The sequence below is a fragment of the Onthophagus taurus genome, chromosome 1, assembly GCF_036711975.1.
Source record: "Onthophagus taurus isolate NC chromosome 1, IU_Otau_3.0, whole genome shotgun sequence".
NCBI lineage: Eukaryota > Metazoa > Arthropoda > Insecta > Coleoptera > Scarabaeidae > Onthophagus > Onthophagus taurus.
In genome coordinates this window covers 33,442,330-33,469,042 of record NC_091966.1, presented here as the reverse complement: position 1 = coordinate 33,469,042, position 26,713 = coordinate 33,442,330, and the positions used below count along the sequence as shown (strand labels likewise).

Below are 26,713 nucleotides of genomic sequence, written 5' to 3'. Positions count from 1 at the left end.
TAGAACGCGACCTTAGATCCTTAGATCACGCGCCCGTGAAGACAAAAAAAGATAAATAAATAAAACCACGTGATTCGCGAGGCGTATGGTAATGAAAACTCCAATCGATTTTAATTCCGCTTCGCGGCAGCCGTTCACCTTCACTTAGAATTTCATTCAACGTAACACGATAATTTGTTTACCAGTTGGTTTTGTTGATTGAACCGCATTAAACCGACATGAAATGATCTATATGATGTTACATTTTTGTCGTTCCGTTCGGAAATAAATAATTTATTCAACATAAATCTTTATAATAAATGAAACAACGTACAAAGTATAACGTTTTTAAAAGAATCAACTAGTACAATAAAGATTATAACGATTTCTTCTTTTGATTTTAGTTTTTGTGTAAAGTATAAAATTAAAATAGTTACAAATTTAAACTTATGAGGTAAAGGAACTAAGGTAGATTGGGGTTTGTTTTATGACAACGGTCTTCTGGTTGTATTTGGCAACATTAGGCACAATAATCCTCCACCGATTAACAATACGGCTACGATGAAATTCGGAGCTGGACAATACATATCAAGCAACATCGCTATCACAATATTCCCAACTATTCCACCAAATCTTGCCGCTACCATCGATATTGCAACACCAGTCGCTCTGTAAAGTATAAAAGAAACTTACATCATTTCCATAATGAATAGGAAAATAAAAACAAAAATAGATCTTAATAATTACGTGCGTAGCAGTAACAGGAATAAATTTCACGCACAACTGTGCTCATGAATAATCCGTAACGACGCATTTTACAATTACTAGTTGTTTTGTTAACACCGGCTAACTTTAAAAGTTCTATATTTAGAAATGAAAACATACCTGAGATTCGTAGGAAATATTTCAGTTATCAAACAATCCAAGGCTGCATTCCCACATGAAATTACCCCACTAAAAACTGCAGAAACAACGAGATTCTGGGTTTTGTTTGACACAAAATACATACAAGCGGCGCATAAACCGGATGAGAAGGTACTAAACACTAAAATATAAAATAATTAACACTTATTTTTAGTCTTAATTCTAACTTACCTAAAAAGAATTTTCTTCCTAACTTATCAATAAATAACACAGCAACAACATTGGCCGGAATGGCAGAAGCAACGGTAATTAACGAATCCAAAAAGACGGTGTCGTCGATTTTATCATTGCATTTTTCGTAATCCATTGAAGATTGACTGCCATTTCTGACCACGTAATCGGTAACTTCGCACACAGAAGCTTGAACGCCCGGATGATCTTTCGAGAACTCATCAAATCTATTAAAAAGTTCTGGAAACCACATCATCAACCCGTAATAGCCAATGTGAAATGTAAAATTAATAGTAATTGAAATAATTGTAAATTTGGCAATGGGCATCACGAATAATTGTCGACTATGCTCGACCACTGTACTCATAGTTTTCTTCAACTTATCATTTAATGGTAACTTTCCTTTCGGCGTTGGATCATAATCGGCATCCATCAACATGTCTTTTACTGGATAACTATCTTTACTTTTTCCTGTATTTAAATAATATATCGATCGAAAGATCTCTAAAGCTTTCTCTTTCTTTCCTTTTGATAAAACGTATTTGGGACTCTCCGGAAGAAAAAAAAGAAGAGACCCAACGATAAATGAAGGTACGGAGCACATTAAAAGAAATATCCTCCATGAATTATAAATGAAATTATGCGAGTAAACTCCAATGTTTGTCGGAATAATAACCCAAGCTAATCCGGCAACGAAAAGATTCCCCAAAGTCCAAAACGCGGCCATAAAAGATAACATTGATCCGCGTTTCTTTTTTGGTTGAAATTCGGCGAAGTAAGCCCATATTACTGGTCCACTACCACCCAATCTATCAATAAAGAAAGAAAAACCTAAAATTAGTTAAAAATAAGTCAAAATGTATAAATATGTTTCATTGATGAAATGAGAGGTCAACGTCAAATGGCTATAAACACCAAAAATCACCTCGTGCTCCCACTTCCTGCGACTGTTGCTTATTATGTGTCATTTTGCCAATAAAAATCCCTGCTGCTAAATGAGCGCATCGTCTTCAAAGAGATGACGCGTCGTTGGAAGCGTGAGAGAGTATTCTTGGCCCACCATATTCCTACTGACGATTTTATCTCGCGTTTAAGTTAATTCTCCTTTTTCAAGGAGTCACTTCCTCGGGAGTGTTTAATAAGCGCCACGCGGCTATTTTTAAGTATTAATATACTTAAATGAATGTGAGAGGAAAGGTTCAGACGGATTTAACGTTCAACATATGATTAAAATTTTACTTACGCCGCTCCGTTCATAAACCTGAAGAACATAAACCAAATAAAAGTTTGACTGAAACTTGACGCAACGATACAGAGAGCATTCATAAACGAGATGACAATTAAAACTTTCTTTCTTCCCAAAGCATCAGCAGCTGATCCCCAAACATAAGCTCCCGCCATCATTCCAATAAAAATGATACAATTTAGCCAACCTTTGGCTTGAGTTGTTAGTTTCAAGTCACACTGTGCACTCGGAAGTATGAAAGACATCGATATGACATCCATTTCTTCAGCGGTGCTGACAAAGCCACACACGGCCAATAAGAGGTAATGAAATTTTCCATATTCGGTTTTTTCAATTGCTGTTTCAAAATCGGCTGGTTTTGATTCAGGTTTCTCGTCGGATTTTGTAGCCAAATCAGGATAAACTACAAGCTCTATGTCGTGTTTTGAGCTACCATTCTCAATAGGTATTTTCTCGCTGATGGTTTGGATTTTTTTCGAATTCGGATCAGTATCTATCATGTTACAACTTCTTTTGAATTTATTAATGATTTTAATTGGATGTTTTGAATGCTATCTTAATAGAGTAGTACCAATAAAGGTCAGGAAATACTTTTCTGAAACAAAATAAACAATGATAAGTAAAATATGTTAAACAAACAATTAAGATGATTTAAGATGATTATGTTTTTACCTTTAAAAGATATTAGATATTCCTCATGCTATTACTTAAACCTTGAGAAACAATTAAAAAAAACAATGTTTATTCTCGACGTTCTGACGGAAAGATGCCAGAAAACGTGCTAACTACATCATACAACTTGCAACTTAAGTATTTATAAATTTACTGTCTCCGTTTAAGAATATAAGGAAGCATTTAATCAATTAAGGCGATATACTTTGGATTTCGTTGACACACTATCCGCGAGTTTCGCATTGTTGTCAAGCATTTTCCGCAAATTCTTTTCGTTTAAAATACCAAGACGCACAGCTCTACCAACTTCGTTTACACTCACTTATTCGTAAAATAAATCATCTTTAGGACGGTCGCGCAGAATGAATACAAGCGCAAGCGCAAACGAATTTTCTTTTACTAAGTAGTACTTCTTTAAATTGCTGTCCATCCAATCTGATATTTTATTAAATAGAATATTTACTTATATTTTAGATTGACAAATTGCTATTCAAAGTTCAATCTTTTTTAAAACAAAGCGAAATGAGTACAAGAAACATAACTTTAGTAATTAACTTTGTTATCTGATAACGATTTTAATTTGTTTGTAAATGGAAACTTTCTTGGACTGTGATAAATATTGATTATACATATTTTAATTTGTTGGTTGATAAATTGATTTTTGTTTTGATTGTTATTCTTATATAAAATAGATACAGAAGTTTTTACCTTTTTAACTGAATAACAAGTAGTTCCTTGGTAACAGAAATAAAAAATATAAAAATAATGATGGTTAGTTATCGTAGTTCCACATCTCCACATCAACTACTTGTCAACAAAACTACTTGCAACTAACTCAACCTTAATCCCCATTTGCGTCTTTTTATCCTGACCGTCTCAAACGTATTCTGACACCTAAGCTAGTTAATGAGTTATAGAATGACCTTCCCTGAAATTATTTGGTATTACAAAATCTATTTAATTGTATTAGATGTTGAGACCTACATTTAGTAAGATTAGTTCAATTTGTAGTAGTCTGCTTGACCAATAATTATTTGTAAAAGCTTATAAAATATAGAAAAAAAGAACTCAATGGAAAGTTGATGATTTTATTCAAGCATATTTTGAGCTCGTTACAAATACTAGAAAATAAGGTCAGAACATGACGAATATTTGAACAGGCGAGCACATAACCGCTAATATTTTGACATCAGACGGAATTAGATTAGGGGACAGCTTAAGCCCATTCCTGTTTAACTTGATAATAGACACAATTATATAGCAAGGATAAAATCAAATGATATACTATGCAACAATCACGGTAAAAACTGAAGATAATCTGCAGTCAGCTTTTTAAATTAATTAAGAATTAAGAACATGACCGTATTAATCGGAAAATAGAAATGGCATTGAAGCTTATTAAACAAATCAGTCAGTTTAAATATTTTAGACTGGATATCTCCAGCAATTATGAGTCATGCAAAAGACTTAAAAAACAGATCAATTAAATGACTTCTCTATCAGGATGCTTAAGAGAGATAGTTTGGTCAAATCAATACACACGAATGGACAGGAAAATAAGGATTTATAAAACTTGTATAAATCCCGTCATGACACTAAAAATATGCTGAGAGTTGCTGAAATGAAAACGTTGCGAACTATCCTGAAATATAGACATCAGGGAACGATGTGGTATATTAGATGTTGTAAGATGAGGGAGACAAAGAAGAAGATGTTAAATGCGGTTTTCCGTGTATAGTATTAGAGTGCCTGCTAGTTGGTACACGAACACCAGAAAGACCACCCAAAAAGATGGAAGCACAGATGGAAGTGTACATCAAAAGACACACTTCGGCTGTGAATTCAGAATTGTCTGTTGAATTTTGAATTCGCAGCCGAAGTGTGTCTTGTGATGTACACAACAGGTCCAAAACAACTTGAAGAAGAAAAGAAGGACGTAGCAATGTGAATATTCCAAGCGACCAGAAAATAGCCTTATCCTTACCTGAAGAGATTTCTATTCCATTTACATTTAAGAATTACTTCATATTTCAGTGTTATTCTAGAAGTTGTCGTTGTAGAAGAATGTTTGTATATGTAAACTGATAGTATCACTTTAGATGGGTTGAGTTGAGTTGCGTTGGGTTCATAAGCAGGGTTGATGAGTAGAGACGAAGGGATTGATGAAGGGGAGATGTGGATTACAGCATGAGTTAGCTAAAGACAGGTCATGGGTGTTTCCGCCAGCATTTATACAAACATAAAAGAAGCTTGACAGAGAAAAGGAGAAAAAAAGGATGGTGAACACAACAGAAGACCGGGTAGAATGAATGAAATAAATAACCCGATACATCTATAAGCCAGAATCCTGATGTTTGCTGAAACGCGATTCCAGAGATGCCTAAAACATTGCGAAAAAGCTGGATTTCTCTTATAGGCTGGGAGAGCTTTTCCCCTCTTAGAAAAAAGGGTTGGGTTGGGTTGTTTGTACTGCAACCCAATCCAACGCAGAGTTGATTTTTGCTGTAAACATCGTCAATACGTATGTAGTTGGGCCAATCAGTAGTCAAGTAACTGTAAGTGACAGTATTTTCAATTAGGTTGTTTTGAAATAATTTGGTGATTTTGAATTTGTTTTCTGATTAGAATTGTTGCCTCTTCTCCAACAGAAAACTATGATGGTTCCCAATTGTATATGTTAAACCTCATATTTTGGACAATTTCATTAGTAGCAAGATGAGCTTGATTCCAAACACATTACAATTTAATAAGGAATTAACGAAAGTTGTTGTAAATTTGACATAGTATTTGTTGTAAATGCAGAGAGGATTATTTATGATTCTTGGTTTATTTTTTTTATGTTTTCGTGTGATTCATAATTATGACATTGAAAATATAGTTTGAGATTTCCTTCTTGATTTCTCGGCGATGTCATTACATCAATCGATCGCTGGATAAGGCTTACAAAAAAGCTTTACGATGTCTTGTTTGACTCGATAGACTATTATCTTCCTTTGTAGAGGTGACACATCATTCCAGGTTAGAGTCTTGATATATGAAATATTAGTCTCAACTTAATGACTATACTTTGTAAATACTCGACCCCATTCTGTGATGTAACATATATCACGAACTTGTAGTAGTACTAGATTTGATATGAAAGGTATGTTTATCATAAATTGTCCATTAGCTGTTTAATTCTCGCCGTTTTGAGCACATCACTATACAGTATAACCTTTCTTAGATAAAATGTTAGTAAGCAATAATTCAACGTTGTCCAAAACGTAACTTGTAGCAACTTGCTCCTGAATCACCTCCAGTTAATGTTTTTCGTGAAATTTTTGCGAATATATAATTAATTATGTTCTTCCTAACCGTTTCGTTATATTACCGTTATCAAAGTAAGAAAATTATGTAAAGAATTTGTAGAGGTTGTTTTAAAATCATGTTTTGCTAAATGTGTGGAATTAATGTAGTCATTTAGGATAAACACGGAAAACACCGACTCACTTAATTTATCGAGGATATTCTTCAAGTTCATTATATTTACATAAATAAAGAGCTACTCATAAAGCATGTTATTTATGATGAAATTTATTTGATAGTAATCGGTGGTACATACATAAATAATGTTAAGAGTGTTTTCTTATCTTTTCTGATCACTGATTTAAATGCTATAATAAAATAAAACCTATTATTAATAGTAATATAATATTCGAAAAGTAAAGTCTGATTTAATAACGAAAAAATTAAAATTGTGTTAAAATCACATTTTATTTGTTTATATTGAAAACCACAATCTTCTGTATTCAATTTATGAATCAATAGAAAATGTTGCACATTTTATGTGTTAACCACAATGTTATTGGTAAACCGCAAAATGCAGCCGTACAACTTATTTCTTGAGATGTTAGATTACAATCATGACAAGTGATGTAATTAGATCAACAATTCAGAAATGATATAACAACAACCGCCTATTATCCATAGTAATTATTAAACAATTATTATCATAGTACTCATTATTAAAGTAGAGATTATATAACAGAACAAAAAAGAAAAAAAATGATTTAATCGCTTTTAGAGAGTATTTTAATTCGTTTTTGCAATTAGCAAGAAAACGCTAAAATCCATGACATATTTTTTATGAAAACTATTCAATGTTTACAATGGTTTAAGCAATCATAAAGACGTCAGCAAATCTTATTAAAAAGAGTTCTTTTAAATAGGACTTACCAAAAACATTTTATGTTTGGTTTCATCGTTGAGAATAAAATCCACTGATTTTGTTTTTATATTTTTTAAGTATTCGGAATAAAAACGTCAAACATCAAGTATCACTTAACAACTACTAGTTCTGGTCATCGCGGTTGTAGTAAATTTTACGGTGTGAGTCTTCAATGCGGACAGCACCAACAAAAAGTAAAATAAAATCTTATATGGCAAAAACTTTAAAAAATATTGACACTTTAAATTAGCGAGTTTCGCGAGCGAAATCCTTCTACGTTTAGATAATGAAGAAAAATCGAGAGATTTAACCGGTCACTACGGCTACTAGTAGAAACAACGAACGGGATGCTGATAACTGTTTTGAATCGCGAAAACCTTGTTGTTTTATATAGGCACACATCTCACACTCTCAGCATTGAGTGGCGATGTATTAATGAACTTGTAATCCTTGATGAAGGAGAAAAATCTGTGCCGCGTATCGTTTTTTTTTTATTTTTCGTTTTCTTCTTTATTTTGCTTTGTTGTGGCTGGAACTCTGTCTGCTAACTTAATTCTTTTCATTGAAAATAAAACCGCCTGATAGATGTTACGCAAAAAGTAATAAACAATTTTTTTTAATTCATAACGTATCTATTCTCATATATAATTATTTTTAAATTACTTAATTGATATACATAGAATAAAAAGGAGAACTATAAATTTATGTTAATTTTTTATCCGGTTAAATTGCATAAATAAATAAAGAGAAACAATTTGAATTTCCCAGAAGATTTATTACGTCAAACAGTAAAGTTTTTTTTTGTTGCCAAAATCCTTAATAAAATCAATTAGATATTCATGGCATGCATCAGGGCCATCGTCGTTTACCTACTTTGTTTTTACACATTTCTAATTCTATAATATTTTATAGTTTGTCAAAAAAACTAACGAAATAAATAAATTCTCATTTACAACCGATTTTTCATATTAATCGATAATTTAAAAGTTACTTAAAAAAAATTAATAACGATAATATTGAAATTATTCAAAAATTTGAACTTCCGAAAACAAACAAAAAAAGTCAAGTAACAAAACACCATTTTTGGAAAAGAATCGTTACCGGTTTACCTTGTAAGATTGAAATTCAACGAAATATATGCACTGTTTATATTTTATATGATAGCGTCTAGACATTGAACTCCGCTGGTAAAGTTTACTTAAAACTTTCAAATAAAAACTAGGTTTTGTTTAAAAATACAAGTGTTTGAAAAAATATTATTCGTGTTTACGCTCTAATTGTTTTTAAAAGCAAATAGAAATATTTATGGAACGGAAACAATAATATTTACGTATTGTAAAATCTCCTTTGAAATCGTTTAATTTATTTCGAAACATTTAAAATTGTATAAATTATTTAAAAATTGGTGTAATCAAATTAGCATTTAGTAGTTGTAATCATTATTATAGGGCCATTAAATAGTTATTTGTGTATCAAGGCTGAGAAAATTTTTTTAATGCTTAACAATGAATTGATTTAATTCAACTTTTAGGAAATTGTATTTCCACGATTAAATTTAAAGAGAGAAAATTAGTTTGAAAATTAAACTAAATTAAAACAGTTTCGCTGAAATAAGCTACACAGCATGTTCGTACTTTAGCTTGTATAACATTTGGATGTAGTAGGTATTAGGTTTTATGTGAAATTCTTATATCATATTATTCAAAGATTTTCTGATTGTGAGTAGAAGTTGTGATGTGATTTAGATAATTGATGTATTTGTATATAGTTGATGAGCTTATAGAATTATGAGTGAGGAAGAAAAGAGGAACATAGAACCATCACATCCTAAAGATACAATTCCGAAACATGCCATTACTAATAGACGATATGAGAAGCATTGCAGAATCACTGTGGTCAACAGATAAAGCATAGGTTAAATATGGAAACTAAAAAAGCTGTTTATAAACTAGACCAGGCGAAGTACTTGTAGAAACAGGATCTGCAGCTGCTTCAACGTTCATCCATAGAAAGGGCTGAAACGTTTATGTTTGTGGTGTGCTGTAACGCAAAATGTAATTTTACAAAGCAAAAGAAATTAAAAGCAAAAGAGGGAAGATCACTAATGTCCGTCTACATACTACTATTTTACTACAATAGATAGGTGTTTATTTTGTTCATAAAAAACCCAAACAAAAGTACTGTTAATACTACATCAACAAACGATGATACGATGATATTGTGCCTGCCACCCATTTCTTTATGTCTTAAATGTTCTTTAGTCGTTGAATGCATATATTTGTGAATAATGTGTGATGAATTTCAGTGTGGGGAGCTATTCAGTTCGAGCTAGGTGCAAGCTACTATAACACAAAACGTTTGGGTGTGTTTTCTAGAAGGTAAAATAATATCTATAAATCAATCTATAAACTAAATTTAATCTTTAATCCTGCTAATGTCTGTTGTCATGGCCATTTCGGCTCAGAGCGGTCTGGCATGAATTAACGTTTCTTTGATTAGGAGTTTCTAATGGTAATTCTGCCTTAGATAACAGATAATATAGCAATTTCCAGTGAAGCTGAAAGTGGCTGCATTTCATCTCACCCCTTCTGGATATTTCAAAACGTTCAAAAAGCAAATAACTATTCGTCAATTGCCTCGCCATCGACTAATATATTAGATCCAGAAAAGATGATGGGAACTCCTAAAATGTGATCTCCATAGACTTGACCAAACTTTTCCACTCCATTTTCTAAGCTGTCACAAGATGAGCATCTTAATATCAGCCACCGTAAGATAAAGTACATCCTAGTGCTTAGACCCGATCAACACGTTCACAAAGTTCAACCATTTCGGGAAAAGTTATTTCACTGTGCAGGGTTAACCACTCGCTACTTGGTGGTGGGATTATTTTTTAGAAATAGGGAAAAGAGGATAATAGGAAAAAATAATTACTTCCAGTTTTTCCACAATTCAAAAATTTTCAGTTTCCTGTCAAAGCTCCTAGATATTTTAATATTCGGTTGAGGTAGTTCGGGGAGTGATTACGTAGTGAATCTACCCGTAGAGATACTACGATGATATGGGACTTCAACGAGAGATGTAAGAAAGGTATTGACGAATAACTTGAAGAATTATAGATAATATAATGAGTACTTAAGATGTCATGTTGGGAAAGACCAGGTTGATGTTGAAGAAGATGTAGAAGGAGGCGTGAATTGACCTAAAGAGATGTCAATGTGATGAGGGAGGTGATGGGCGCAATATCAAAGCTCCAAGGAATGGAGGCGTTATTGAGGGTAATTAATAAAATTATGTATCAAGGACCGGCATAGTGAAGTATGGAAAAAAATTGTTAGTTCCTCAATGTAGATATAATTTTATTGGTTATGCTTCAAAAATTACATCATATAGTTTGAGATAGTTTAGGATTTACTAATTTTGAGAGTTACGAAAGCCAGCAGCTAACACACCACTGGGTGTATTATCACTATGTTATTCTTGTTGTGTTATACATATTGTTTATTGTTACTTTTATTTAATAGATGGTATTAAAAAAAATTTAAAAAATAAAAGGTATAAGCTTTGAAATGTGTCCAAAATGAAATGTGTAAAACATTTCTGTGCTCTGATTCTAAAATCAGTGTTTTATACACATTTTTGCACTTCGGATATCTGATGGAATAGTGAGGTAAATTGATAATCAAGAATGAAGTTCAATAGATTGAATAAGATGTAGAGATTGCTGTAACGAGGCATTTATTACTTCAAGAAATTTAGGATTATTTAGAAATTACCTAACATAGCTCTATAAAAATACGATGTTGAATGGCGAAAAATACAGAGACTTTTTGAATGAGGAACTATCACTACTGCAGGAATATTAAATCTATACCTGGGAGGATCTTTTATGTTTGTTGCTTCAATATGATAGATATCCATGGTGAGTCTTTAGATTTAGCAAGTGTTACTTTTTTTCTCTTGCTTTATTTCAAATAAAAAAAAAACATGGATTTAAATCTTATGACAATGGAAGCTAATGACCTGATGTGTGTGCTCCTCTTTCAATTCATGATACTACATCACTTTCGGTTTCGAAACATTTTCTAACCATTTTTCAGCTTTATGATTAAGCAAAATTTTACAAACACAACACATTTTTTCAAGTTTTACCGAAAGTTTCGAGATCTTACATATGTTGGACGTGATAAGGATGGAGGTATTGTTGTTTTGCTGTGATTTTAGCACAACCACGTCCGTGGAATGCTAGATAACAGACTTCCAAAAATTGTGCTTATGAATAAACCAGCCGGAACCAAACCACCAAGGTGATGGAGAGATAGTTCATAGTCAATTTCTCAGGAGATATTTCAGAGGCAGACTTTATCAGACACAACAGAGTTAACAGATTAGAGACAGATAGGAAGACGAAGAAGAGGTGTTCGACGTCGGCCAGCATTAATTCTATTTGGCTTTAAAGCACTTGTTGCTATTAAATATCTTTCAAGATTGTCAAATGTTTTGTATGTTTGATTTTGGTATGGGGAGTCAGTTAAAAGCTGTAAATCGCGAATGTGTGACATGCAGCAATTTATCAATGGGACATTCTATAGATGATATTCAAATTCACGTTCATTCCTTTAAAAATATCCGAACTATGTTAAATATAGACATGCAAAGTTTAATAATACTAATTATAAAGAAAAAATTGTTTAAAATTATATTAAATGCAAGCCAATTTATATTGAACCGTTAATGAATAAAAGATTTGTTTACAAAAAAGTTCCTAAAACATCACTTAATAATTTTTCCACCTCAATTAACGAATAATTCATAACGAGCTGAAATGAAATCATCACTATTGATGTTTTAAATAAACTAAGTAATCATTTACACTTTCACTTAGATCCAAACTTTATATCCTTAAATTAGAATTGGTTTGATTTTGAAATCAAAATGGTTAAATGTTTTTGCGATTTTTTTTTATTTTCATGGATCGTTTGTTGAAAATTTAAGGTCATTTGTTGTTTGATTTAATGACGACAATTGTTATTATATAATAAGTAACATTGTTGTTAAAAGAAGAGTTTTTGTATTCCCATCATTTAGTTAAACATAAAATGATTGTTGCAGATTTTATGATAGTTATCCGTTTGATGTTTCTTAAAAAAAATTGCAATTATTCTGTTGATACTAAAATTTATATATACGTCATTGCAACATGAATACAATATCCATCATTAACTAAATAAAAGAATACATAATTACTACTTACGTAAGTAGTAGTAAAGAAGTCTTATGTAAGTGTATGATGAAAATGAGACGTTAACTAAAAAATTATAAATGTTAATTAATCATTGACTAAGTGATGCATTAAAAATCGTTTTTTTAAACTTATTTTTCTTAGTCTTGACAGATTTGAAAGTTTATACGAGAATCGAATCAAAACGAGATTCATGAACGAAAAAGTCGTGACCTCTTGAAGGCATTTAACCAAATCAGAGAGTCATCATTCATCATTAGAGTCGGAACAATTAATTATTGTTTCACGTGGGATATTCGACGGTGGACAAAAGATTTATTGTGTCCGAAAAAAAAAATAATAATAAGGAATAAAAAAAATAAAATCATTTACATTCAATTATTCAGAAAAGAAAGTCGTTTTGTTCGTCGTCGTCGTTCGCTTTTGAACCGCTTAGATCTGTAATAATTGAGTATATTCGCTACACCATCGTCCGCGAGCTTTATGCGTCCATTGTTTGGGGCACTCCTCCAACGACGAAGAATAAGTTCAGGGCAGAAGTTAAAGAAACGAGCGCGAAAACGGCTCTCCGATTCAATTAGGTCGTATTGAAATCTTACGGAGCATAACCACGTCACGAGACAACTTCTCAACTTTTCTAGTATAAAAGGTAAACTGAATAATGACAGAAGTTTAAAAAGACATTGTTGTTATTTATAGCGAATTGTGACTTAGATAAAACATTTTTGAGAAAAAATTGATTAATTTATTTATAGGTGAAGTGAGATAGTTGTAAACATGACTAGATTGAAAGAATAAAAGAGAGGAGAGTGTTAATGAACATAAAAGTTCCCCAGGTTATGCAAGAGTACTCTCTCTCTACAAACGTTGTTGTTGCGACCTTGTTGATTGTTTTGATGTAAAACACCATAGTTTTAATCGTATTTGTAAAAACTGCCTTAACAGGCTAGAAGCTTGTGACTGTTCAGTTCTTTGAATTAATAAATAAACGTTAGTTGGCAATTAGTCGCTGGTAAACCAACCTAATTTGTTTATTATCTCGTGTTAATTATATTCTTGGAACCGTTTTTCTTCTTTCTTGCTTTTCAATAAACCTACTATAATTTGTAATTAGCGGTTTCTTAACGATTCTCGCTTTGATGAACTGTTGATGTTGTAAAATTATAAAGAATATTCTCGATTTAATTTTTAACGAACTTAAAGGTCACGGAACCCGCGTAAATTGTTCGAAATCGTTTCTGGTGTGGCCGTAGCCATTAAGACCCTTATGATTATAAAACATTGCAATAAAACCTCGGTGGATACATTAAAATAAAATTCGAATAAATTACGGAATAAACTGGTCGCGTCATTAAGGCGTTTGTTTATGGCACCTTAACGTCAGGACGGGGTCATATTTTTGTTAATAAATAACCGAAAACGAAAACGATTATCGTAAAACTATAATGTGACTACTGAAGAGTTGTAATTTTCGTCTTACTATAATAACATTTTATCCAAAGTTTTTCAAAAGAAAATCGAATTGGTCGTTGGCAACGAAGACAATTTTTCACTTGGGATGCATTCGGTACAATTTTTCTTAAGGCGGCCCGCGGTCATCGTTAATATAAACATTTATGGCGCGGGCTGACATTGGCAATACACATTGGCGCGCGATATTTATGTATTTATTTACGGCGGTGTTTAATATTAATGTTTTGATATTACACCGGAGATTATGAGAGTAAATCTCACAACAAATGGTAGATAAATGCCCCGAACGGAAAAAGAGGTCCTCCTGTGCCGCCGCGAAGGATAACGGACCTTCTTTTCTCGCGTATACGCAAAACCCATGGCTCGGAAACGAGAGAGAAATCAACCAGAAAGACTTCGAGACTCTGTCCACAAGCCAACACTCGAAACTTATCGGCTAACACCAGAGGCGGACTCAAAAAATATCATCTTACCACTTTCCTTTTAACCTCTTCACCTTTGGATCGCAACACTTTCTACTAAAACAAATAACTTTCGTTTATTAGCGCAATGAAGTTATAAATATATACCATTTTGGTTATATACGTATAGGTGTTATAAATAATTAATAAGATGATTTATTTTACATATGAATCATTAGAAATGATTCTGATGGCCTTTAAATAAAAGTGAATAATTTTTATATTGGTTTTGTATAAATTGATTTGAAGTAAACAATTAGCAAGTTAACCTTTTGGTGAAGAATTTAATGTAAAGATTAATTTATGTAGATAATTTTCAGCCTTCAAGAAATTTTTAAATCTAACATTCAACATTGAACTTCACGTCACTTCGAAGCGATTTCTGAAGAAGGTTGCAACATGGCTTCCGAAACGTTAAACCTTTTCTTAAAAGACGCACGGCAAAACCCGAAAGTTTCTAGTGTTAGTTCTAGTTTTAGTTCTAATTTTAGTTCAATTAACACCGGCCGTGAAAGCCTTCGTACTTATAACATTCAACATATTTTTAAATTGTTAGACGTTTTGATTGTGTATTAGGAACTTAAAATATAAAAAGGAACCGTTTTCAAACCAATGCAAAATATGTATTTATTCTTAGACTTTTGTGTTCATTTTAATTTTCGACTCGGTCGAAGGTTTCAATAAATAATTGATATGACAAATACGAATTTACATTTATTTTAGCATTGAGTCAGCTCTGAAAATATTTGGTATTTGATTCATTTTTGAACAATAAATTTAATCCTTCCTTTTCTCTCTCTCTCCCATAGAGTAAGTCCCAAAAACCATTTAAATCATATGTTATTGGTTTTCCTAACATTAAATAATAGATAATAAGTATTCATATTAATAGATCTGTTGTTAAGCCTATGCTGTTGAAAAAAGAAATTAAACAAAAACACCTTGTCCTCTTCAGAAAGTAAGCTAAGAGTTTCTTTAGAGATACTTATGTGATCTTGACTCCATAAGCATCGAACAAACCTTAATATCTAGAAAATATTATTCTGATTTGACTTGTTAGATCAAATTTTCTTTTGTAAATGTGAAAAAAATTGTTGGTATGCGAATTGTAGGCAAGGTTGCTGCGGAAAAAGTTTTCGGTGTCTTGAACTTTATGACATCAGTCTGTAACAATCATATTTATAAAGTCCATCTGTATATCTAAAAAAAAGTCTGAGAAAGTCGATTGTATAGTTTTACAATATTATAATTTCAGCGCCTTCTCCCTAGCAAAAAGGTGGATATTGATATTTTATTCAACTACAATTAGTTTGAAAAGCTTCCAGATGAAATTACCAGGAGGCAGAAACCGTTGGAAGCTGACTTTGACAACGCAATTGCCAAATTACTACGGAATTAGGATAAATAATATCAAGAAAAATACAGATTTTGTGGAAAAGGTGAGAACTCATATGAGAAGTCATATGGACTTTATACTATCATTCACTTAGTTTTCAGTAGAAAGATCTACTGGAATCGTCCAGCTGCTCTTGGAAGATCGTTATGTTAACTTTGACAAAAAGTGAAACATTTTGTTGATTCATAATGAAGTGAAATGAAGTGTTTTGAGGTTGATGGTGAAAACGACTATCATAAAAAACCTTTTTCATTTTTTTGAAAAAATAATGATTTTTATGAAATCAATTTTCAGCAATTTATCTAAGCCACGGTTGCTGGAATAACTTTTGAATGGCAGAACTCAAAGTGTGAACGAGTTCTCTAAAAATGTTGTTTGGACATATTATTTCCCAAAAAAGATGTTTTTTAAGACTTCCTATCTTACGATTTTAATGTTTATGAAGCTGTAAAAAGTTTGAATGATGGTGAACTTTAATTGAACGTTCAAATACTACCTACTAATAAATAAAAACTAATAATTATGAAAACTCACTACCTAATCATTCGTTGTTTTATAGCATATCTTTTTATTATATTCAAAATACTTGTTTTCGCTTCACATTTTGTCTACTGTTCGCTGCAGTTTTTTATTGTAGTGTTCCTTTCGTCATTCACTTCGACTTGATCGTTTTTCTTGTAGTTATAGTTTTAGGGTTTACTACTAGTAGTAGAGTTTACTATCAATTCGTTGTATAGTACTATTGCAGCTCCTTGTATTATACCTATTGATGTACATTTTGTTGGTGTTTGTTTTCATGAGTGGAGCAAATCTAAATAAACCCCCCTTTTTTGAGTTTTGCTATTCCCAAGTACTTCCAGGTTTGTATTTTTCAGTTTTCTCTATTACTTTTACTTCATTTCCTTTTAAAGTGGTGACACTCCAAACAAATCTAATATCTGTTTCTCACCTGTTGTCTTCGATCAACTCGTCCATTTCCGAGAGTTTGTTAGCTTGAGACAACTGGTATTGAGTTCTAGTGTCTAGCATATGGTTAACGTTTTAAAGACTAGATGTTAAGGTCAACCGTTGCTCCTTATCTTTTACATAGCGTGTATTTAAAGAACAGTGCGAAGCTTTGAGAGGTGATTCTATTGTGAATTTTAAAGAAAGTCCCTTTTTAAAAAATGACGAAAAATTTGTAATTTCTCAGAAATCACATCTCCTGAAAAATGAAATATGACAAAACTTTGATTTCATCTTACTAAACATAACTACCATCAAGGTTATACAATTTATAATTAGATATAAATTCGTTTTTATGAAGGTGACATATACATAAAATATTTTAGTTCTTATCGAGAAATGTTGTTAACAGTTCGTGGTTTCCTGATGTAAACCAAGATTTACTTTTTAAACACCACTTCAGTTACTTTATGCCTCGGACAAAGAGGATATTGTAGAGTGTTGAGTTCCTTTTCCCGGTTCCCAATCTGAACATTTACCTTGTGGATTTTTCACGGCTTCATAAACACCTTCAAACCTTATTACAAATTGTCACGAAACGATATATTTTGATTGAAACTCAGATAAATTCTATTAATGATCCAATGCTTTCGGTGGTTTAAGACATTTTCAGAAAGAGTCTCAATTGAAGATGAAGCACGTAAAGGAAGCCCAGGAAGCTTCAAAAACGGATGAAAATATGAACAGCACTCGGGTTCTTGTAGTCTGTTGATAGTCAGAATTGAATTTGTATCACATAACCGTTAATAAGATTTTGAGCTGAAAAAAAGCGCAGAAATGGTTAATTATAGCAAAAAAATCTTTTGCTGATCTAAGAGGATATCTATTTTTGAGAACATACCATTATTAGTGTCCATATTTAGAAGATTGCACATCAAGTCAAAACGGTTAACCACCACTTTGATTTCAAGGTTTTTGAAAAACTCCTTTGATTAAAAAATGTTCAACAATAAAGAATACGTTCATTTTCCATTACAACCCTTGTTTGTATATTCTTATACTTTATAACTGCCCAAAAGCCTTTCTCTAGAAAAAGCATAGTTTAGTTCATTGATTCCCAAAGTGGTCCAGATGGACCCCCAGGGGTCCACGGGAGATTCGACGGGGGTCTAGGTTGACATGACAAAACAATGGGGATCCACGAACATTTTTCTGGTTTTGATAGTGAAGAACTAAAATGTTGGCTTGACTTCGCCTATCAATGTAGGCAGATAATATTTTAAGAAGCTCAGCGACTGTTACTTGTAAAAACTTAGAAATTATACCAGAGGTAACTGGTAAATTCACTGTGTCATCCACCGACAACACCTAGTAGCGAAAAATTTGAGTGATAGAAAAGGAGCAGATTGAATATCATAGAACGGGGAGATTTGCGGCTATTCCTAACAAAACTGAAGCCAAATATTGATAATTTGCTGTCAATCCATCAAGTCCCATTAAAATTATGATTATTTTGTGATTGTCATTGTAGAAGTTACGTTACGTTATTAATGTTTAATTTTAATTATATTACTACTGTTATCATATTACATTGTAATATGATAACAATAATAATCAATAGTGTAATAATTACATATTTGAATAAATACAACACAAGAAAATACACTATTTTTCTTTTTATTTTTACCACTCCGAATGGAGAGTTTTCTAAATAAAATAAGTGAGAATTGAATGGTTTCTTGTGCTGTGGATTTGGATGTATTTGGATGGAATCAATTTTTTTGATTGGCGAACTTTACTTTTTTGACATCCACTCACAGCACAATCAATTAATTAATTAACCAATTAATTCTCACTTTTTTTTCGAAAACTGTTAATTCGTTTTTGGAACTCAGCCGTAACGCAAATTTCCATAGTTTTAGGAGTTTTGGGAATATAGTAGAAATGTAGATGCAGGTCCACCGGAACCAGCAAAATTTTTAAAGTGGTCTATGAGAAAAAAAGTTTGGGAACCTCTGGTTTAGTTCAATGTTGATGCTTGAAATATATGTCTCGAGTTCCACTAACAAAGTTCCACAATCATATCGATAAAGTGTTTACTACAACTGCAGTGTATTTACAGTTTTCAGACTATCGCACTAATTTTTTAGTTTTCTTATTTTGATGCACAGTTTTATTTCTAAGAAAGCATTACCTACAAGGGCCAGGGTAAGTATCTCACTTGAAAAATTAATTACATGCTTGAACTTTTAATTTTGTCCTAGACATCTGTCACTAAGAAGATCAAGATAGACAAACTTGTGTCAAGCATTTGAGCATCTCATTTTTTTGAAATGCCTTAATAGTAGCCGTTTATTTAGGCATTGTTATAAACAAGGTTGTGAATGTCAAAGATTCAGAAGATCATAACTGTAGATATGTAAGGACTGTAAGGAGTTCTTTATAGTTCCGCTATACATAATTTTAATTTGTCCATTAGAACTAATACATTTCTAAGGGAATGGAAAGAGGCAAAAGTAACGCCTGTTCACAAATCTGGTCCGGCTGACGATATAACTACATTAACTAATTATAGACCAATTTCAGTGATCTCATGTTTTGCAAAAATATTTGAAATAATAATCTACCAAAGAGTTGTCAATCATGTAAGTAAGTCTATACATATTGATCAACATGGATTTATCCCAAAGCGATCTGTTGAGACAAACTTGACCATTTTTAGTGATTATCTCTAAGGAGTGCTTGATTGTAAGGGCCAAGTTGATGTAGTTTATACGGATTTTGCAAAAGCGTTCGATCGGGTGGATCATAACGTGCCCTTACGCAAGCTGGCACTGTATGGTTTTTCCGTGGAGTTCTTTGTCTTTTACTTGTCCTATAGATTATTTTATGTAACTTATAAAAATGCAGTATCGGATAGGCTAGGAATTGATTCGGGGGTTCCGCAGGATAGTAACTTGGGACCATTGTTATTTTTGCTATTTATAAATGATCTGCCGTTGGTCATCGATTCATCAAGATGCTTGCTTTTTACTGATGATCTGAAAATTTTTACAACTATACGTAGCTTGAAGGACTGCCATTCTTTGCAAACTAGTCTGGATAATGTATTTAATTGGTGTCAGGTAAACAAACTTCATTTTAATATCTCTAAATGTGCGTCTATGACAAACACATTAAGAAGAGAACCAATACATTTTATATATAGAATTAACAATGTCAGTCAATATTCAATTGTTTCTAAGAAGGATTTACGTGTTCTTTTTTCTCATAATTTATGTTTTGATGAACACATTAAGCGCACAACATCGAAAGCACTACGCATGTTAGCTTTCGTCATTATAAACGCCTATTGCTTTACAAATGTGGAGACTCTGAAATTGTTATTTAATTCACTTGTGCGATCTAGTTTGGAGTATGCGATAATAGTGGGGGGTCCTGGAACGACTCATATATTACAAAAAATATCATGTTTTCATTGGGTTTAGATCGTATGGGTTCGCGCGTCAGATGTTTGATCTGACTAAACTACCAATTAGAAGGAAGATACTATCGCTCTGTTTCCTGTTCAACATATTTAATAATAATGTAGACGTCCCTTTAATCTTGGAAAGGATCGGTCTGTATGTGCCAGCATTTTATGGACGATACAAAAATCAATTCAGTGTTCCTTACTGTGCCATGGAACTTAGAAAAAATTCCCTTCTTGTTAAAGTCCTTATTTTGTGCAACACATTATCTTTTACCTCCTCTATTCCATTATTTGGTGCTAGCGTAATATTGATAAAGAGACATTTATTGTCTGAATTTTCTTTTCTCTTTTTTGCTCCTGCTTTGTTCTTTCATCGTTTCATTGCTTCTGGCTGTTTTATTTTTCTCTTAGCTATTTTTGGCTTGAATTGCTTAATTTAGTTAAATGATATTGTTAGTGCACTGAAGTATGTAATTAGGGGTAACCCTGTTTATTTCAAATAAATAAGTATCTAAAAGGTACATTATTTCTTAAAACGGAGAGGGGATAGTTTTTTATAATGTCTTAATATATTCCCATGCTTTTTCTTTCTTGGTTTACTTTCCAAACCATTTTGAAGTCATAAAAGGTTTTCGCAATCGATTTTCATACAAATAATAACAAGGACAATTTTGTTGCGGTGAATAATATCAAGGTTTAAAAAATACCTGCGTTGTTGCGATTTTGATACTGTGTAGATAAATGATGATTTTAAAATTTCACATAAAAGACATTTCTGCCAAAGTAACTCTCCTATACAGGGTCCCTTTCAGGTTTTTTTATCATAACGGTGTGGTATTATTTTCCTTGAAATCGGAGTAGTCTACGAAAGTTACAACTTGTATCTTCATATAAGTCAACTAGGAGGAATCAGTAAAGATACTGCGCTTTTCTTGTTTGAGCAATACAGAAAAACATTTATTACGGTTGCGGTTATAAACAATTGTGAGGTTATATAAAAATACATAGCAACTAAATGGCACAATTTACAGCTTATTTATAGTTCGCAAATAATTCTGTTTTTGGAATTAGTTTCTGGTTTACATGTTCGGAACCTTGCACATTCGCTGATTTCTCTAATTGTGATAATTTCTTAAAATTAGTTAAATAAGTTTTGATAAACAGGAAAGTCTAACACAATTAAAAGTAAATTTTGATAGAGAAGAGAGGATCGTGGACATTAGATAATTTTTGAATCATATACCTCTGCAAAAATTGCTGACTAATGTTTGTTTATACAATTAACACAAATTTATTTCCATTATTATCCTATTGAAATTAACTATCAAGTTACAACATCTGTATATCGATACATTATACTGTCGAGTCTATTTTCCATTAAGAATCGATAATATTATCGAAAATAGTATGTCAAACAAACAAAGTCATTAAAGTCCAGAACATGAGAACTACTAACCTAGAGAAACAGATGTGATCAAGAAATTGTTTATAACCCAATCGAATGTATTTGAAGACAATTAATCCATTTTTAAACTTTCCATTCATTGTGATTAGGTTCATTTAATGAGTGTTTATTCATTAAATTTAATACTTTTGATAGTTTCCTGATTTGAAATAATAAAATAAAATGAGTGAAACTAAATACGGTTCTATAGACGTTTAAAATCGAATAAAAAATGTGTCCGTGCCCCTTTTTTTATAAATGGTTTTGTCGCGCGGCGGTAGGCGAGTGTCCGGGGCCTCTCCCGCTCGCGGTGGGCACCTATTGTCCGCTCTGGCTTCGGAATTCCACGAGGTGTGACAGAGATCGTCCCCGGGGCCCCGCCGCCGACCCGAAGACGATCACGGCCCCCGACCCGCGGTCCGGGTCGCCTCGCCCCTGCGCGCTACACATTCCGCCTCATAATCAGTTATGCATATTAAGTTAGTTAAGCTCATTATTATACCCGCGGAGTCTTGTTATTTATACACGACAGCATTAAAGGGGGCCCCCAATGTGTACGTGCGTGCGCGGACTTTGACTACCCCAGACTCAACTCTTCTTCTTCTACATCTTACTGCATGAAGAAAAGAGAAAACGATATTTTTCAGTATATGAAGAAGACTCGCGGGCGAAAATCCGCCCGGTTAAGAAGATTAAGGGGCCACGGTAATTGCTTATTTAGGCTTAATAAAAATGATACATTCTTATAAGGTGTCTCTTAAGTTTGTGAGATGCGATCTTCGGTGGATACTCGAAGAGAAACGGCTACACCTTGAGTTTCTCACTTTTAATGGTTAAGCACGGTTTACATATCATCTTAAAATCATTATTATTCTTGCGTATCAATTTTTATTTTAATTTTTTTATCCCCAAAAGATTTTTTTATAATTAAACTTTGAAAAGTATTAACTCAAAAAATTTCTTCGTCATCATTAATTTAAATAAAATCTTTAGAAATGGAAACGCAACTTTAACAAAATGTATAACTAACCTATGTCCTTCTACTTTGCTTGGAGCTTATACGCCGGGTAAGATTGTTATTAGCATAAAGAGGAAAGAACAAAACTCGATTTGTATGACAAGCGGGCAATTTGTTATAAGGGAATTACTCGTTATCGATTACGGTTCGTTGTGGACGATGGTCTAAATATGGGAGGTATTTACTGTTGATGAGGCCTCCTGAGTTTCGGGGACGAACGTCCCGCAGGGAATTTTATAGCGCCCCCATAACCCGTTAAATTTCAACCGATTCGCGCCTTTTCGAATTGAGACTTTTCTGCAACCTGAAATAGTTTCCTTTTTGTTTCGTTGTGTTATTTTTTTAATCGGACTTTAAACCGTTTATCATTCGCAATACTCGTGTTTTGACACCATACGAATTTATTATTATCAGGATAAATCTCGTTAATGCATATTTATAACCTCGATCATTATTTTACTCCGAGCGGAATTTTCAACCCGTCTAATCCGGTTAATACTTGATAATTTCATTCAGGTAACCAAAACCAGTTCTTTACATCACGTATTTATTTATTCATTCATTCAAAACATAAAAATTCTATCAAGTTCATTTCTAATTTTAATTCCCGTTTGTTTAAACGGGAAGGTGCTATAATCACGGAGGAAAGATATCAAAGGTACAAATTTAGCGAAGAAGGGTCAGTTAAAAGAGGAGGACCCTATTTGGTCGCTAATTGCCGTTCTGTCACAGTCGTGGATAACGGAAACGAGATAATCGAACGTCTACGCGACTGGCGTAACGGATAACTGACTCCCTTTTTCCTTTACGATTCGAATCCCAAAACTTGGTGGTGGTAGAGAAGAACTTACGAGATGGTCAAGTGACTCTGCACACGAAGGACGACTCCTGTGAACCTACACGCGCGATCCTATTGTTTCCCTTTCGCGTGGGTGAACCTTAAGAATCTCAAAAAGGTTAACAAGAAACGATATAACCACGTTGTAAATAAGATATGTAACGTAAAGGATTCTTTTAAAACAACATTTTAAAAAATTGTACCTAATAATTAATTAAAACTTATAATAAATAGTTTCGAGTTGTCATTACGTGTGGATAGTTTTAAAAGGATTATAAAATATTAATTAAGTTTGAAAGTTGTTCAGAAATTTAAATGCGTTTTCGCTTGGGGCGTTTACGACCCGATAAACGATCGAATGAAGAATTCATGGATATTTATGAAGGACTCAATTGCAACACGAATTAAATGGTAAATCACTCGCCCATCGACATTTCTACGAAATGTTGATGAGACCGTGTTATAACGATGAAAAATGGCATTAAAATACATTCATATTCATAAGAACGAAACCACAATTACCTATAAACACTTGGTAATAAATAAATCATGCTATAATTTATACACATTTTAAACTTTATTGTATATGCAACCAAATATACAACTTTTATAACAAATTCTTCTACTTTATTTTACTTTGTTTTCTTTCGTCGTATATCAAGATAGTCACGAGAAGTTTCGAAACGAGTGATTAATTGGACACCACTCGAAGACATATTAAAACAATTTAGATTCACTTATCTATCGAATTACGTTGAGCTACTGGCACACGAAACCAAGACCGGACCAAGAACCGGGTCCTTTCACCCTTACCGAGTAAATTACGAAATTAACATAAACCTTTTGTCCCGGACGAGTTATCTAGATCTCTCTGGACGAAATCGGACCTGCAATGTCGACAGAAATAATGAATATTAATTAATATTTATGCAGATCGCCTCATTCGGTGTGCATAACCATGAATTTTTATTATCACATTTTAACCTTCAATCCAGACCATATTCTGAATATGAAATGGAACGCAAAACAAATTAAGTAAGGTTATAAAGGTTATATAAATATGATGATTTATTGAAATATCAATATAAGCTGATAACTAAGCTTTATGAAGAAATACAGAAAACAATTTTCTAAATAGTAGAAGTTTTTGATCTGATCTGATTCTGTATAAGATGTTTGACAAGATTACGACAGAGCAATTATGACTTTGGAACACACTTATATTCTAATCTTGATGTGTGTATTTCAGCTACTGCTTGCACATAAATGCTTCTTGACTAGATGATGCTTTACCGTTTAATACAGTGTAGTAAACAACATTGGCTTTAATCGCATACAAGATGTTGCGCAGTACAGAATTATTTGATTTCCAGAGAAGTGTAATCCTCGGACTTCTAGTGAGTTGAATTATCGAAAATCGACTGCGTCCATTGGAAGGTGAACGGTGATTGTTGGAGTATTCCCCGAGTTGGTAGACCCACAAAGCTAAGAGATAGCTTCGAAAGCAGGAGTTTCATACGCAAGGTGTTTCAACTGGCATCTGGGAGTGTTCTTACGATGAATACCATCCATAAGGAGGCACATATGCTTGGGCATGATGTCAACTATAAGCCTTTAAAAATAAATCAAAGTTTACCCTCTACCATTCAGACAGCAAGATCTGGGACAGACCGAAGAATTCCTCCTAACCAAATACATTGTGCCATCATTGAACTTCGGCGGAGGTGGGATTAGGAGAAATATCCCCATCTCCTGAAAACCTTAGTCCCATCTCATGGTAAGCTCAATGCGTACTGTACATTTTAAGACAAGAACGTGCTTTCTAATTTATGACAGTTATATGGAGTAACAACGGTACTCGAATCGACTTGCCTACCTAGAATGCCGACCAAACCCAACCCAACCACATCGAAAATCTCTACAACGAATTGAATCACAGTTAAGCTAATCTAGCATCTACAATTTTTATCAATTATTATTAGCCAATTTTTAATCATATATAAATTAACATTATTTGCTTTAACAATTATTATTGTGTTAGAATGTCTTAAAATTTTCGTGTATAAAATACGTGTTAAGACAAATTTGACACTATTAACCAGATAAAAGGGTTCATCATTACATAAGCTAGTTCTAGCATAGAAGATTTTTTCGCTGACAACAACACATCCCCCGCAAAGCTTGCAAAATACTATCCACTAAGATCGACCTAGAATTATCTTTTCATTCTAATTCTCAATCATAATCATGCCCCAAAAACGAATAAACCCGACGAGATTATACAGATTTCGAGAGAAAAGTAATGCAGCTCACAGAATGTCTTTTACTGTGAGCTCAAGCCTATTGACTATCGCAAATTATTGCCTTTCTTCGCGATGTATTCTTAATGTTAGTCGACTCAACATCTATTGCATGTCATATATTGCACATCAAATCAGGAAAATGCCTACGCTGTGATTGAATGTCACTTACTAGGTGAATGTGAACTATGCACTCTCGATGGGACAGTATACATGATCGCCAGAACTTTTATACCTGAAAAAAAAACAAAGACACAAATAAATATAGAACGTAATAACAAGACAGGTATGGATTTTTCCATTTTCATGAATGGACAAAAGGAGAATCGCACATTCTTGTATAAACTAGTAAATATGCGTAACTGTTGTTTAAATTAACAACCAGACTTCACTTCAACTCCTTAAAAACCTCAAAATTGAACGCAACACAGCAAAACAAGATCTTATCATTTATACCGTCAATAATGCCGTCGAGTTGATACGTCCTTGACGAAATTCCGATTTTCATTCCAGCAGTATATTATTTACTTGAATATGTTTATTGAGTTGTTTAAACATTATTAACTCAATATTATAGATAAAGTAGGTAGCTACCGTAGGATTTGGAATTTTAGACAAAGACATAATTAATGATATCATCAAGTTCTTAAAGAACACAAAGTGTTCAATACAAACATTTATTGAAATAAGCAATAAAGTAAGCACGGCAATGTTCGAGGCAACAACAATACCAACATAAACATATCAATACTAACTACCAGACACACTCGCATTGAATAATGATGTAACATAATATGATACCACAATTTTTTCATACTTCTCTACATCTATTATTTGTTCACGTCAAGTTTCTTCTATAATTTTCTGATTTACAGTTTTACTTAATATAATCTTCAAACATTTCGCAGATACAATCTACACATAG

At 32.8% G+C, this 26,713-nt stretch overlaps 1 protein-coding gene across 2 annotated transcripts; it reads right to left on the bottom strand.

Moving 5' to 3' along the window:
* Nucleotides 1-238: 238 nt before the first annotated feature.
* Nucleotides 239-7,564, bottom strand: LOC111414501 (synaptic vesicle glycoprotein 2B-like). 2 transcript variants are annotated; one of them, XM_023045862.2, is made up of 5 exons: nt 7,208-7,564; nt 2,318-2,915; nt 1,075-1,883; nt 865-1,024; nt 239-648 (listed from the first exon to the last, which is right to left on the bottom strand). In XM_023045862.2, exons 2-5 carry the CDS (start codon nt 2,818-2,820, stop codon nt 465-467), a joined length of 1,656 nt encoding a protein of 551 aa, XP_022901630.1. In that variant the 5' UTR covers nt 2,821-2,915; nt 7,208-7,564; the 3' UTR covers nt 239-464. The 2 variants fall into 2 exon arrangements, with proteins under 2 accessions (XP_022901630.1, XP_022901637.1); XM_023045869.2 differs by lacking the exon at nt 7,208-7,564 and adding an exon at nt 2,993-3,296.
* Between the last annotated feature and the right edge of the window lie 19,149 nt (nt 7,565-26,713).